General features: G+C 34.9%; 1 protein-coding gene across 1 annotated transcript in view; it reads left to right on the top strand.

Moving 5' to 3' along the window:
• The window catches only part of LOC145670243 (synaptotagmin-10-like), a 354,389-nt gene that overhangs the window by 151,837 nt on the left and 184,863 nt on the right, over nucleotides 1-17,689 (top strand). Inside the window, exon 5 of the mRNA XM_081738645.1 lies at nucleotides 10,594-10,748. Within this exon, the coding sequence (XP_081594771.1) occupies nucleotides 10,594-10,748 (155 nt within the window). The remainder of the gene's footprint in view (nucleotides 1-10,593; nucleotides 10,749-17,689) is intronic.

Here is a 17,689-nt window from a genome sequence, read left to right as displayed (position 1 = left end):
CTGATTATCTGGCTTTGTGAATCCTGATTTGAACAAACCAGTTCTAAATGATTCTGCCTGCCACAGACGTTGTAAGTATTTCAGGAGACTGAAGAATGATTCTAGTATGTGAGAGTCTACATTTATTGCATCGGTAGACATTTTTGTACCTTTCTTACTCGATGATGTACTGTCATTGGTAGAACCATAACACAATTTATTCCATAACAGTTCCTTTTTGAAGTATTTGTCCCATTTATGTTACCCGTTCCACTCTTCTCGACTATGTTATCAACAATTATGATAACATTTAATCACTTTGGATCATTACTATTGTAACATTTAATGGCCATAGAAACGAAAGCAAAAATTAAAAGAATGGACACCAGCAGTCCATTCAGTACCCTTGAACAAGCAAGAGAATAATTTTCAGCAGTTTGAGGTTGACCGATGAACATACGAAAAAGGTACGAGTATCTTGTCAGGCGCAATGCAGCAGCCTAATGAGTATTGAAATAAAAATAGCATATTTTGAAATATTTTTGTTAGAGTACATTGCTCATTTTTGCAGCAAATACTTGGAAGTGCTACTTTACCCATAGCTGAGCTTTCTACATGGCTTTACAAGAAATTTAAACATAATAAAATCCCGATATATATACGAGACCTGTGGGAAAATCATCCAGCCATTGTTCCGGAAAATGAATACCCTCACTTGACGTTTTCTTTGTCCTATTTCCTTCAAACTAGTTCCCTCCTGCTTCTATGCATCGAGTTCGGTAGCCTTTCTACTGCGGGAAACAGGCCTGGAACTCCTCATCGGAAAGCGATATGACAGCCGCCATCGTGTTGCACTAGACCTTATCTCGGGTATAAAAGCGAGTTTCTTCTTATATCTTTTTATTTTTGAGAAGAGGTAAAGTTTCATAAAGTTATACTAGGCTAATAGAAAGCTTTATGAAATCGAAATCTTGTGGTGTGGTGAGAAGGACAACTACATGAGTTGCATGAATGGGATCATTATCGTGGGACAGTCTTCGGGGCAATCTAGTCATTTCGGACAAACGGCGTCACCTAGATGACGGGAAATATCTGAAGACGAGTCCTTTCTATCTGTACGTCCTTCCTGTGAGTACTCACGTTGAACATTACCTCGGCAATCGAAAAACACAATCAACATTGATTTGATTTTGTTATGCACCCGGGTATATCTTTTGGGTCTTTGGGAGCTTTGTCCGGCCTTAGGGAGGTCGGATATATCACGTAGTCCATCGTGACTTCGTTCTCGCTTCCTATCTATGCATCCATCTGCTTAAAAGTTTAGCTACAGAAGATCAGTCGACATAACCACTCCTCTATAACAGAAGATACAAATGAAAGCAACCCAACTGCAGGATAAAATATCATGGACCTCTCATTCATAACGCAAAATTTGACCAACTTACACTGTATAATTTTCCCAGAAACAAAGGACGGATACTTTTGCCAGACCTTATATATATATATATATATATATATATATATATATTATATATATATGTGTGTGTGTGTGTGTGTGTGTGTGTGTTCATATCTTTCTCAAAAGGCATTTAAACTCCAAACCCCCTAGCATACGCCATTACCTACAGTTATGGCCAAAATAAACATTTCCAGTACTCTACTTTTAAAAAACAATGGCACAGAACTTCAGTGCTCACTTCTGTTGGATCTCTGGTTCGATTCTTGAAATGAAAAACCGTGAGTTTTCGGGTTCTTCCTTTCCTTCTATGTTTTTTTTCGCGCTAATTCTTCAGTTCTATTACAATCCATCTGCCTTCGTCTAAAGAACAAGAACATATTACCTTAAACTAAAGATTTTATTTAATTTAAATTGAAGGTAACTTGTTTTTTTTTTATCAATGCGAATATATTCAAGTTTTTAGCTACGAGCTTACCAACACATAACAATATTTATTACTTAATTAATAATGTCAGTTTATTCTATAACAATTGCAAACAATTCTCTAAATTGTAGTTGATTCAATTTGAGTTGAATAAATAAGACACAATAATTAGGATATACAATATAATATTACTCTCTTACTTACTATGTTTCGTTGTATTTCAATGCAAAATATAATATAAGGAAATGATCCATAGAGTGATGAAACGATGAGATTTCATTTGGGAGCTAATTACGAGTGGCGTCACAGATTATCGGAAATCTTGAAACTAACAAGACGCTTGTTTGTCAACACTAATAATATGTTTATAGACATTCTTTGACCCATTCCTGTACAATTATGATGTCCCTGTCACTTGTTTTATTGCATTATCGATGATAGTACAACTTCCAAGAAAGCGTTTGAATCTAACACTCATAAATTAGTAATTATTTCCCAGCTTTATCTGACATCAGTTACGGAAGCGAAACATTGAATTTAAAATTTATACACGTCTCAAGGAGTCACATTCTGATTTGAAACCACTGTGACTTGCAGATGGCGTAAAACAAAAAAATATGAAACAAGATTAGCATGTTGTCGATCGTCAAGACTGCTAACTTGAACAGAAAATGAGGAATAAATACTGTCTGGAATCATGGTGGAGCACAAACTGACCCCCAATCGCATGAAAGCAGCACTAAAAACAGGCAATAGCATCTGAGTCATTAGTTACTTATATTATAATAGCTGAAAATATACAGCTATTGTCATTTCTAGCAAACACACCTGAATTTATACCCAAATACTTTCCTAGAAATTGAACTGCATTCCATTACAAAAGTACAGAATTTACACTTTACAGAAAGATAACGAGTAATTCATATCAAGCTTCACATTAGTTTCGCAACTATGGTAAATGTCTAGCATTCTAGCTAGTAGATGATGGATTTATTAGTTCCAGTACGAATAGGTGCACAAGAGAAAAGATAAAGTCTACTCTTGAATGTTGAATGTATATCAAAAAGAATTTCTTGCAATTTCTTACCTCCAAACTACGCTTTGCATCAAGGGCTCCGATCCTGGGGGGACCGAAGGTGCCCGATCCCCCCCTCCAAAGCTCATGTGGGCCCCCTCATTGTATTTGTAAATTTATAATATTTGGCATAATTTGAATGCAATTTGTCTTTAAATCCTCATATATGCTTTCTTCAGTACAAGGATATCGGCGCACTTAGTTTGCCTAAGTTTCCAAGTCTCGACTATATTCGTCTGTCCGTTCGTGAGTCTGTTTGTCAAGAAGTATCAGAGCAAAACTAGCGAGCGACATCTAGAAGTGAGTTTTTCAATCGATTTTGCATCCCAAGAATAGGTTCAATTTCTTCCGTTAACTCTCTATTCTAATCGCAAGTGATAGAAGTTAACGATTTTCAATTTCAACATTTATCGCCATTCAATCGAAATGATAACAGATAGTGGCAAATGTTCTCTTGCAATCGACTTAGCGACTTAAGGGAACATATCATTGTCCTGTAACACGACGGAACGCGTAACTAACTGAAATTTACTCATATTTCCACGTTTAATACTGATTTCCATAGAGCAGAAACGGTAAAAGATATAGAGTAGCGGTTATTGGTAATTCATTTTGCTTCACAAGAATAAATTTTATCTCTTGCGCCGATTCTCTATTCAAACCGAAAGCGGTAGAACGATTTCCCGATTTCCGGTTTCAACGTGTGTCGTCATAGAACAATATGGTTAACAGATAGAGACAAGCGGTATATTACAATTGATGCAACATCTCAAGTGAACATATCATCACCACTTGCAACACTGCCAACACCGAAAGTGGTTGAAATTGACTAGTATTACCGGCTTCAATATTGTTTTATAGACAAAAAAGTAAAAGATATAGATTTCTTTCAATCGATTCAACGTCTCAAAAATAGGTACCATCTTCTTCACTGAGATTCTATTCAAACCTGTACTGGCAGACAACTCCCAATTCCAGTTTCAACATTGACCACCATAGAAAAAAAACATAGCTAAATAATAAATAGCTAGAAGCGTTTTTTGTAATCGATTTAAATATATGAGAAATTTGTTCTACCATTGATATTATTCCTCTATTGTAACCAGCAGCTATAGATATACTACTCCAAGTTAGAGTATTGAATTCACATGATTTTAATGACTATCGTGGTTTCACACTGCGAAACGAAATTCGCCTGTTTCTATGAAAATCCAGTTTATTAAGATAAGGAAAAACATATTCGTATTACTTTGGGTTTCAATAGAATGCTGGGAACAGAGATGGAATACATTATTGGGTCACTAAATTAATATCCGAGAAAACATTTCTTGCTATCCATTACAGTTATTGTTCTATGATGGATCAATACTGATACTGAAAGATTTATATTACAATCTGGTATTCTGATTTCAATATAGAATTAATCTTCTATTCTTATGAATGTATAATCATTTCAAGAAACGTTCCGCACTGTGCATTCTTGCTCTATGAGAGTCTGTGTTGAAACCAGAACTTATGGTAGATTCAGCCACTCCTAGTTTTACTTTAGTAATAAAGCCAGAGAAACGGTCTATTTGTGAACTACTGATTTGCGAAAAAGGCCTTTAAAAAAAAACGACTATTTTGTGGGACCCTGATAAAGAGTTGAGAAAAAGATTCATAAAATGTTTCGTATGGAGTATTGTACTATATGAGTCAGAAACATGGATATTATTTAAAAATGATTAAAAACTATTGGAAGCAGGGGCGAATGCAGGACGGACTTCTGGGGGGTGGGGGGTTGTAACACTGCTACTTAGAGCTACTTTTAAGAACTCCAAACTCTGGGATGGGTTTAATTTATATAAAATTAAAAAAAAACTTTCCTCTTCTGGGGGGCGATCGCCCCGATCGTCCCCTGGATCCACTACTGACTGGAAGCTTTCGAAATATGGGTGTGGAGAACGATGGACAGCATGGCTGGATCGAGTGGAAAACGAATGAGAAAGTGTTAGAAATAGTGGGGGAGAAAAGAACAATTTTAGACAATATTAAGAAGAGAAAGAGAAATTTGTGGGACATTGGCTAAGGAGGAACTGTATCATGAGGAACATGCTAGAGGGTATGGTGGCAGGGAAGAAAGAGAGGGGCAAAGAAGACTAAAATTAATGGACGATATCAAAACAAAAAGAATCTTACGTGGAGACGAAAAGGTTAGTGGAAGATCGTGGAATATGAAAGCTTCTCAGCTAGGGCAAGTGACATGATAATAATGGCAGAATACCTACGATGGTGATGATGATGATGAATCCAAACAAAAATAGGTTTATCCTTTTTATATTGTTTATGTATTAGGATTAACGTAACGAAACGGAAAATTTACTGATTCTAGTTGTACTAGTGAATAACAATTTAAAATATAATTCGAAATACAAATTACGGGCAGCGGTTATAATTTAATGCTTAATGATTTTCACTTAATGTTTTTACGGTTGACAGTAATTTTAAAAGTTACGTTGGTTTTAAACTGTATACATTGAGAAAAAAATGTTCTACAATATGAAGGTGTGCTACGTAAATCTGGTAACTTCCAAACCAAACAGCCTATCGTAGAAAACACTAAGCAGCTTACGTAGAGATTTATCTGTTGAACACATAGGGAATATATATTGCAATTTGGAAAGAATTAATAGTGTACCTGCAGCATATGAACTATACGCAGGACAGGACGCTAGGTATGAGAAAAAGACTTTGGTGAGAACTAGGATTACCAGGGGCCTAATGCACCAGTTGTGTGGTTTACCAGTGCGGCTCACAAGAAGGAAATTAAAGAAGCGAGTGGTTATTGGTTAATTTTTTATTTTACGAGATATATGTACATTAAACAAAACTTTCTAACGGAACTCAGTACTGTAAAGAGCATAATTCGTGTCTAAAGGAGCAGTAGCATTTGTAGCAGAACTATGTAGCCTATGACCAAGAGTCAATCGAAAACAAGCACAGACGTAATGGTAATCTGTGCGCCAAGTTCAATCTTGGGGATAGATTTGTGTGACGATAACAGCGGAAGGGGTGGGGGATAGGTAACTCTGTAGGTACTCACATCAAGGATATATTGCCTACCAGAATACGTCAAATTCATGTGCTTCACATGCTTTTCCTGTCCAGCTATGCTTTCTCGTTCCCTGTCATTCTGTCCGTGAGTCTAAATTTTTGTCTGCTTCAATGCGACGTATGCATTCTCCGTACACATCCTGTTCATACGAACACTGCATATACTCACCAAATACTTGTAAATGCTCGCATATGCTGCAGGTGTATGTTGCAGTGTTCTTACCATAATTGATGTTTATATACATACAATATATGAGTCTTGGTGGTTTAAGCAAAAATCACATGTTGTCCCTATATAACTGTTCTCTCCAACCAGACCATATACAAACTTTTTGCCATTGTATTATTTTACTATTTGAACCTTTTCGAACATGTGGAATCATACAGTTTTCCAGGATAGATTTACATAAATAGTTCTCAAATAATTGCAAGAATAAATTTGTTCTTAATTTGTTCAATATCTAAGGAACAATAGTTCAATAAGTAGCTGAAAAATATAAATGGAAAAGATAAGAATGTTTATGACTCTTCTTTATGGCTATACAATTATATCGTGTGCTATGAAGTTAATATTTGAGTTGTCGTGTCCAGAAAATGTTTAATTGAAGTTGCAGTACTTCAGCCAATACTTTTGGCATCGTTTGTTACCTGTGGGTTTCAAAGAAATGTGTTACATATATAGAACTTATGCAGCTAATGGATTAAGTATGGCGTACTCTCACCAGCATTTCCGTCATTATTTGTTTCTGGTAGGTTTTAAAGAGGTTTTGCTACTTATGGAACATACAACGTCAAATGTTGCATTGGACTATGAACATAATAATGAAAACGAGTATCGTGTTTTCTTTTTTAAAAACCAAACCTCTTAAATAATAAATTTATCAAAAGTAAGAAAGTAAGGAAACGTACTTCTTGGAGATAAATATGAATTTTACACAGGTCAATGCTTCATTTACTTAGCAGCCATAGTGTTTTGAACTCAAAATGTAACTTTTGTTGCCTTCCACTTTCATTGTCATCGGAAGTAACAAAATAACTAATAAATAGGTGTTTAGCATAACTATACCGTTAAGTTACGTGCTAAAGTTAACAATTTTCGTGGACCTTCATTCAAGTATAGAATACAGGATGTTTCAAAAAGAATTACATGATTTTAAAAATCCATATGTATTTATAAAAACATACTACAATGTGATACAGTGCAAAGTTTTGCAAGTTTTAGTTATGCTATTACAAATGCTCTGGCTAGCACACATTCGCGGACTTCGCTCAAACATTTGCAGAGTTGTTTCCACCGTTTCATCACAAGTGCAAGGCCGACGTGGAGTCTTACCTCTGCACAAGCATCCCATCTTCTCAAATTGGCGATACAAACGACAAATGTTTTGTGGATGCAGGCAGATCAATGCCAAAAAGACGACGAATAGCACGCTGGACCGAAATAACTGACTTAGTCTTTACAAACTGCAGCACGCAAAACGCCTTTTGTTGAGCGGGCGCAATCTTACTTTAAACTGACTGCAAACTAAGAAGACGCATTGACTAACATCTAACTATGATTTTTTGAAACTCTAGGCCACGCCCATTCAAACAACACTTATTTCGTTGCCGGCACGTCCCATGTTCCGTAATTATCACTGTCCAAAATTAGGTCATTCTTTTTGAAACACGGTGTACTTCAATGTTTCTTCCACCATACTTATCTACGTAAGAAAAAAAGCTATCTTAGTATTAGAAAGTACAGAAGCAACACATTTGAACCAGTATTATTTACATTTTATCAATCTGTTGTCTGCTTCACCTTAATACAAGGCCACAGCAATAAACTTTGAAAACCATGTTAGTAAAATTAACACCCAAGGTCATGCATTGAAAACTCAATAAAATTTAGGGAAAGTTACATTCGGTTAAAACGAGAAGTTATGCTATCCAATCTGAGGCTAGTTAGAGGGAAGTGTGTTCTTTATTAGGTTCACAGAGGAAAGGGAAATAGAAATAGTTCTGTTGAAACAGACAAGGTTCATTCGATTTCCCAGGAGAATTCGCCAGTCCACATGATGAGCTGGAAACGTTTCCAGCCTTTATATATATATTTGCTGCGGAGAGAAACTTCACTTTCTTTTTTACTTCCTTCTTTCCACTTCTGTTCATTTCATTTTAAAGGAAAGGAAGAGGGGAAGGAAGAATACAAAAGTGGAAGTCAGAGACAGAATCAGCATACGAAATGAAACTTTGGCTTCAAATAAGGGCCAACTTCATTTATTGCGATCGTTTCTTCAGTTACTTAGAGAGGATGTCCTTGTTCTTATGAATGAACATTTATTTGCAAATTGTATTAAGGTTTCAATTCGCGCTTTTTCATTTGTTACTATACTCTAAAACCACGTAATTCTAATGAATGAATTCTTACGGGCACACAGGTATGAGAAAGTGAACTTAAAATACACCAGTGGCACATGAGAATCTGTAAAATAAATTTGATGTGCTAAAATAAAATTTTATAACATAATTAGAATTAAATAAGTCACTCTAGCATCTGAACTAGTGTCAAATTACACTCTTCATGGTGCCATTATTAGGACATAATCTACTCTTTTATACAAAAACGCCTGGTTTATGTACTTAACATGAGATATTTTAATGTATTACCCACAGTTCATGCCCTTATGTGAACATCTTTGATATAAAACAAGTACATGTCTTGCGGATAGATATATTAATTCCATATTTGTACAGAAGTGCTTAATTGTTTAATTATGTTTTTATCATTGAAGGTGTAACTCAAAGAAACAACAAGGCATATTTGTACAAAACATTTTAATACTCCGGATTATAACTTTCGTTTTGGTTGAACTAAAGATCCAGTCAAAACAATCACTATGGAAAGTGACATATTAAGAACAGAATACAGTCTATTCTGGAAACAATAATGATATGCTTGCACAAAATAGCGTAACATCCTAGGATTCAATAACTGGAATATTGAACTTACTGTTGAGCGACATTACTTGTACTTGGTCACCTAAAATTTCCTGTACTCCGAGCTTATTACTCATCTGGTGACATATCTTGCCTATCTTAGGCATCTCGAATTTATTACATGTTAGTTATTTTGTGACAGTGTGAAGTTTAATGTAATACCCTGCCGAGAGAGGGGATGTTCGTCTTTCTCCCAAGTACCCAGAGTTCACCTACCATTCGGTCTGTTAATGTTCGTGAATTATAGCTCTCAAATTAAGTTAGAATATACTGGGTTGTAGTTAAACTGTAGGATTTGGTGCATGGTGGTTTCAAGACGTTCCTGACCTACCGGAGCAAGTGACTTTTCTTCAATTCTCAGGTGCTGAATACGACGACAGTGCACTGCTAGTTTCCAAGCTTTATCGTACCACGAATAAGTACTTTAAGAAGACTGATTTCGGACATCACATCATATGCAGTTGATAACATACTGTCGATATTACTGTTTCCAAATTTAATGTGAAGGCAACTAAGGATTGAACGAAGTTCTTTTCTCCCTGTCTGTCGATTGCTTTGAAAGAGCTTTCCTATCGTGAACAACAAAAATTTTCATTTCCATGTAGGTTTTTTCTTTACACCTTGTATTATTTGATCTGTGTATTTCAGTTGCGGCTTTCTTCTAGGTATTTTGCTTCTGCTATTCCCTCCATAGCTAATAGAGTTATTTCTCTATGTCTCGTAATTTGACCAATCATCCTATCTCTTCTTTCCGAAATAATCAGTATACACTTTTTCTCTCTTACTGTTTTCAATACTCTTTCACTTGATATTTTTCCACCCAACTAATTTCCAACACGTTTCTGTAGTACAGCATTTCAATAGCTTCCATTTTACGTTTTTACTCTTGTAGAGCCTATGCCTCATATCCACAAATACCACGCTCTATACAAATGCTTTTATTATTATTTTCTTGAGTTTTATGCCGAGTTCCTGGTTTTGTTTTCTTTCGAATTCCTTCTTCGTTTGAGCTATCCTCAATTTTACATTTTATTGCACCTACAGTATGGTTATTTTACTCCTTGAGTAAGAAAATTTCCACACCTCTTCCAGTAGGTGATCATGTTATTCCTAATTTTTTCACCGTTAATTCTTTTCTCGCGCATCTCACAGCTTTTGTTTTCCTCTTGTTAATCTTCGTGTTGTTCCAACAAATCTTGTAAGTATTTGTTGCATTTTGCTCAAATCTTTATATAAGAGGTAGTTCACAGATTGTGGATAATTAAGTGATATCTGTTTAGGCTGGACAAGTTGCTCACGTGACATAGCACGAAATCCATAACTGATGCTTCCGAAACATTTTTGGAAAACAGTCTAGGAGTATAAAAATAATGCTCGTGAATACGTGAAGTTAAACCTTTGATAGTTTCCTGAATAGACACAATATGATGTTCTCTTTAGTGAAACTCTCTAGAGTGAAAATTTATTTTGTTCTCTACCAACATATGTAGGTATGAACAATCTTTATACATAGCATTGTATGATACTTATTATTTAAGTAAAGAATTCTCGTCTTCTAAGTTGTCCAATGTTTCTCCATTTCAGATTCTGCAAGCTCAAGACTTACCGGTGAAAGATATCATGGGAAGCAGTGATCCTTACGTTAAAGTTTATCTTCTACCGGATCGAAAGAAAAAGTTTCAAACGAAGGTTCACAGGAAAAATCTGAATCCTGTTTTCAATGAAACTTTCATATTCAGGTATAGATTTACTTTTATTCATTTTGTAATACACAGATACACATAGCTATAGTCTGAAGTATTTCATTGCTCACGATATTTGTATATGATTACTGTAATTGAAGATATTTGACACAAAAAGAGCTGTAAGTGTATTAATAGTCTAAGAAATTCGTGGTGCGTACGATGGTTGAACTATAAACTTTAAGGCTTAATTATGCAAAATTTTAAATTTCTGTTGTTGTTTCTAATAAAATCACTTGAGAAGGAAATCCTTTTTTGATACTGACCTGAAACGACGGATTCATCGAAGAGATGCGGAATCGTTTTTATCTAAGTATTATGCAAAAGGTGTTGATATTTACCGGCAGTTGAAGTGCATGCGTGGATACATGAGGGAGGAGTGTCAACTGGAGAACTACCGAGTTTCGAAAGCTCAAACTGTTAACCAACTTAGAACACATTGCCTTTGTTCAGGATATCTGTAACCTTACAAAGTCTCTCATTGTATCACGTAAAGAATTTTGACAGACTATTTGAAGTTGTCCAAGATTGGTTCATGTTAGGTCGTTCGACACTTTGAAGAAAATAAAGTATCTGGTTAAGAACACGTTTTGTAGAATTAAAAAAAAATGAAGCAGTCCCTTATCCGTTCTGTTTCCAATATCTATCTTCCAGCAATCTCCCTCTGTTTTGAAAACAAAAGGATTAATTGGCAGGCAAATGTTTTGAATCCAAAAATTTCGTTTTACAGTCCCTAAAACACACCCTCAAATATACTCCCCAGATGCCATTGACAGTAGGATAGGAATATTATAATGATGTTTACTAAGGTAAATGTGGACGGTAATTGTGTTGACAAGTAAGAAGAATATGTAACTCTAAAAATGAAAAGTATGTGAGGTATGAGAAATTGGTATTTAGTATAATATGGAACTCATATTAATCTATAAATCATAATTTTATGAATTACACTATACCTGCAGAGTGAGGGTCAGTGAAAGCACAGATACTACAAACACATACGGTTGTTTGGGTACTGGTGTGCAGTTCTTAAGCATTTATATAATTGTCGAACTCTTCGAATTAGTTTGAAACTAGTACTATTCTGAGAGAGAATTTAGATTCTTTACATTCTTTACAAATTCTGGCACACGTTCCCCGAATAAACACACTTTTTGGTCCATAGACCCAATTACACTAACGTCATATGTCCTACAATTTTATCAGATATCTGACGACTATATACAGCTGTCTAAACGGTTGTTTTTGATCTTGGTTTTGAGTGGTATAAGGACAATTTGTCAATAATACCATACAACTATTTGTGTATACCCAAGTTTCTTTTTTAAAAGAGTGGTAGTCACTTTAATTATTGAGAAAATAAAGAAAATTCTGATTAAAATGAACAAAGGGAATATACAATTAAGTATTAAGTTTGGTCTCGGGATAACGTAATAAGATTCATCACTGGTTTATTTTATTGGTTTACAAGTAGTATGTAGATCACTCTTAATGTGCGTCACTCTTAGAAGTATGTGGATTGCTGTAAATTTAGGTGTGTCAATGTTATGACAACGTGTGTGTGTGTGTCACTGTTAACACAAGCCAATAATAGATGCAACCTGCTACTTAAGGGTATATTTCTTTATATATTAATTTATATATACAATGCATGAATAAATAGATAGTATTTCTCAATAGAATAAAAATTGTCAATTATCATTAGCAACGAACATCAGACATTTTTAGAACCATGAAAACTTGTTTTTCTCGAATCTTAAGCATGTGGTTTTGTTTATCTGTTTGCAACTACCGCACTGCGAACTGTCGATAGATATACAGAGTGTTTCAAAACAACACCGACAACGTTTGGGTGGTGATTCCTGACACCAAGGTAAGACACAAGGTATAGACCAACCTGGGTGCAGAAATCCGTCATTTTGAAGTTATAAGCTGCGGAAGACATGAAACAATGATCTTTAAATGCCCAGAGATCCAATATTTTGAGACCTACTGCAGTCACGTCGAGACCACTTAGGAACTAATATGTTGGCTATCTAAAAATACATGTTTCACAATCCTGCGGTACTCACGCAAAGATGTTTATAGTAGATGGAGTTTGGCTATGCATATAATCTGGAACTACTCACCAACTACCTCTATAGAAATTGTTGCGGAAGTACCATAGGATTCTGATACTTGGATAGGACACAAACTAGTTCCTAAGTGAAGTCTTGACCCAACTACGATAGATCCATAATATTGAAGCTATGGACCGTTAAAGTTCATATTTTCATATTTTCGACAGCTTATAACTCCGAAATTACGGATTTCTGCACCCAGGTTGGTCTATACTTTTTGTCTTATCTTGGTGTAAGGAATCGCATTCCAAACGTTGTCGGTGTTATTTTGAAACACCCTGTATGTCTTATAATCTCTCGATAATATTATAGTTAGCGACAAGTTAAAGTTTGAGAAATAATCTTAATTTTGGAGTGTATCTTATTAACCATAATATGCACTGTTATTTTGCTAATGTCATAATGGAAAGCGACATGATGGATAAAGACATACTGCATTATCAGTTCCAACTTCATAAGTGATAGCGCTATAACACTGTATCACATTTTTAGGTTTGCTCGAAACCTGCGCATGAAAACTTAGACTCATCTATTCCGTTTGGTTAAGTTTGATGATAGTTGTCGATATTTCATCTTTGTAGCCTATATCTTTTCGTTAAAGCTAATATTGTAGAATAGGGCTAATATTTATTAATTTATGTTTACAAAAATACACAACACTCAAACTATATAGTACGAGGTTTACTGTTAACATCAAATAAACTACCTCGGTTCAGTTATTGATTTGGAGTTTGCTAGATTCAACACAAAGCTATATCAGACATGAACCCAGAGCTTAACGTGGAATTAAAACATGTATATTACCGGGAATTCTGCTCTTCCTCGCCAAAGGTATGTATGCTAACTATGTGGCCACAAGGGATCTCCTAAATTATATCGGAATCGAATCCTGTATAAATGACAGGTGCGCAAGTTATCATGTTATACTGCTTCACGCATAGCATCAATCCTTATCGTATCATTTTGGTTCTGTTTGCGTTATTCATGTTGAAATTCTGTAAAGGGATAATCGCAGAATCTGTGTCCCAGTGGTAAAATGCTCACTTCTAGCACGTGAAGTTATGACAAATTATGAAGTTTATGGTAGACAATATTTTATTCGTTGGTTTCTCGGAGTTCTACGGTTTGCTCTCACATCATTTCACTAATTCTTCTATAGTCGTTCATCTTTTTAGCCATCACTCCTTGAGGCTGACGAAGTGGGAGACAACAAAAATTAAAGGCTGTTATTTATTTTGTATTTGTATTTTTCGAAACTTCAAGATGGCCTAGCAGCTAGCTCACGAGCCTTGCGTTGCGAAAAGACAACCAAAATCAAATTTAGAAAACAAAATGAATATAATCTTACAGGCAATCAAGTAAGAAATCTCAAAAGAAATAGAATTGTCTTGACATTTGTGAGTTTAAGTTCTAAGTTGATGAAAGACATTGAAGTAAAGCAAATGTTATATGTCACTCAGATAATAAAATAGATTATTCTCATTCTTGGTAACTGCCTGAAACAAAATGTAGTGAATGTATAATTTGTTGCTGTGTATATTGATAAAGTGATAGGTAAAAGACGTAAAGAAAACATCTGGTGCCTACACAGTCACCCAAGTAAGGTAATTATTGCTCCAATAACCGAAGGAAAGAAGACAATTTTGAGAAATTGGAAATCATAGACAGAAAGAAAAAGAGCGTATGTGTAATTAGAATAAGATATATCGACAGTATTGTAAGTGTAAAACAGTAAGATGATGCAACGGACAGATATGATTTGAACGGTAAAGACGAAGTAGAGGACAAATTAATTTCTATAATGTGTGTAATTGAACTCGTAATTAAAAACAGTTTAAACAACTTAGGCAATAATTAGATTTAATCAAAAAAATATATTCTCTGGAATATTTTCTTAACCATAACATTATTTTACCCGAAGTTGGTATTTAAGTAAAGAAAATGTAGTCAATCTTATATATATGTGTCTGTGGATGCATGTTTCAGCATAATTTTGGAACATCTGAAGCAATTCGAGCCAAACTTGATAAACATTTGATTTATATTCTGACAATAAATGGTGTGTAGTAAGACATCCTTAGCACCTATACAGATAAGGTGGGAAGGAATGACACATAAGGATAGTATAAAATGATCAATACTAGTACTGAATCCATAATTTTCGAGGTTGCTGAGATGAATAGTGGTCCCCGATGACATTTCAAGTCGAATTTCAACTCCAAAGAAGCACTGAGGATGTAGGTAGGATGTTTGTGATCGTATCGCGAGAAAACATCTAACATAGTTTAAACTTATTTTTTTAACATATCTTCCTCAAACTGTTTTTTTTAAAAATCATATCACTTTGATTAAAGTGAGCATCCTAAAGGCCAAAATTGATACCAGAAATAGAAGATCCTGAAGGTTTTATCATTACATGCAAAGAACTGACATTTCATCTGGTTGCATTATATTGTATGTCAAAAAAGATAGTATTTGCTGGCTACATAAATTAATATCGCCTTTACAATTTCTCTTTCAGTAAAATTTTCACGTAATCTACAAGGTACTGATGGAAGCAAGAATGTCAGTAAAATGTAATTTATTTCTAAACGCCTGTCTCTTAAAAGAGAGTGTAATGTTTAAAACATTTCTTGAGGAAGTCACACTCTTCAAAGGGTTCTCCTTACATTAATTTATGATCAAGTAGCACAAAAACATAGAATAAATTGCAACAGGATATTAACAACATGTATTAATGTATCAACAGGATATTAATGTTAGTACCATCTTCAAATGTTTAATAAAACTAAATATACCCCCTCCTTAGACTAAATTTGCATATTTTAGAATTGGTCTTACTATGATATTGTATAGTAACTGACCATTATTGAAATGTTTGCAGCTATTTAATATTAAAAGTAGAGATTTTTTAATCGTCTGTAACTATTAGTTTCCCCGAAGGCTCACAGTACATTTTAAATATAAAATATGATTAACTCCTACGCTAAATGTACCATTTACATACTTTAATTTCCGTCTCTTATGTTTTGCCGGATGTTAATACTGAAGTAATAACTTTTTCCACACATCTCTACTCTCTTTGTGAACAAAAACCGTTTGTATAAAGCGAAAGAAAATAAAATAATAACCTTTTCAAAAAGTAGTATATTTGTGAAACATGAGAGTATGGATGTGCGTGGAGGTGTAAACCATGTTTTGACTGTGAACTTTAAAATAAACTCCAGTTTAGCTGTGGGCTGTGTTACATAATTAATACCAGTACAGATATAATTTCTTCCGGATTCATTCATTACAAAAGTCTAAAATATTATTATGACCATACAAAGCAAATGAGAATATTTGGAAGTCTGTTAGAGTGTTGTCTACAAAATAGAAATTCTCAACACAATAAAAGAAAATCTTAATTTATATCAGTTCCACTTATTGTTTGTTTCTGACACCAAAAAAATAAATAAATAAATTGTCTAAAATATCGGTACTTTTTTCTAAAGTAAAGGGTCATAATGCAGTATAAACTCTGCTAAGGACAGCAAAAGAGATCACGCGAAAACGTAGACACGAATGGACTTGTGTTTATAATAAGGCTTAAGAATATCTAGATATTTTTGCCTAGATGTTTAGGCAACTCGTAACGTTTACATGTTTTGAGGGTTGCACATTAGTGTTAGGTGAAACATTCATTTAGAAGTAAATATGATATGTATAGCCACCATTATGTATAGTCGTTTCTTACAATAAACAGAATTCAAAAATTCTCTTTCATTCAATACTTAGCGTGTGAAGTAACATAAGTAGGGAACTAACTTACAATCTCATAAAGGCCCAATATTGTGATCCTATTAACACATTTTAGGCCTAGTAATGTATATTCAAGTGTTTCTGTGTAGCTAAATGGCAAGCTCGTGTGTCGTGTTTCGAGTATTGATGAAGCATAAACTTCTCAGTGTTAACCTGGGAACGGTCGACTGTTGATTTGTGACGCGAGCGCTCGACAGGTGAGCGCGGCGCTCACTTACAATAAAATCGTTTCTATAGCTGTTTATGACTTTATACGGGATTCATTTTCAACACATTTCTAAATGTTGACATTTCATGATTTATTATTATTACTATTATTAAAATAAAATCGCAAATAAAATTATGATGCGTTTATATAAAACCCCACTAGGGCGGCTTTGAAACGAAAACATAAACCAGGGTGAGCGCTGCGCTCACCTGTCGACCGTTCCAGGGTTAACCTAACATTATAAGGCAGTTGATGATATACCAGGGCAGTCAAAAAGTACCCAAAATGTTGTAGGTTTGGCATTTATGATGCAATCACAATGACTCTTGTACAACACAACCCTTGGGTTGTCTACATACGGTTTTGGCAAGTGCGAACAGGCCATAACAGGCAGTATACGAATAGTGTAGCTGGACTGAGATGTGCGTGGTGATTAGTTGGCACAATGTCGCAGTTCAAGCAATGCACAAACATCAAGTTCATGTGTAAATTGAGGAAATCTGATTCAGAGACTTTTACAGTCTTAAGACAGTTTACGGTGGTAATGGTTTAAGGAAAAATGACCTCAAAGGTGACCGTTTCACCACCGTAGAAGAAGATCAAAACCAACGTGACAGCTGTACGTTAGTGTAAAATATGGTACCAAAAGAGGACTTTCGTCTATGTTTCCAGGAATGGCAGGAGTAGTTGAGCAAGTGTGTGTGTTCCAAAGAAGCGTACCTTGAAGGCGGTTAAACAAACGTGTACTTATATTGTGGCAATAAAGCGTTGCAACAAAATTCCGGAAACTTTTTGACTGTCCTAGTACT

This window comes from Thermobia domestica, chromosome 14 (assembly GCF_964235325.1).
Source record: "Thermobia domestica chromosome 14, izTheDome1.hap1.1, whole genome shotgun sequence".
Lineage (NCBI taxonomy): Eukaryota > Metazoa > Arthropoda > Insecta > Zygentoma > Lepismatidae > Thermobia > Thermobia domestica.
Note: the sequence above shows the minus strand (reverse complement) of the source record. Positions and strands in the feature narration are given on the sequence as shown.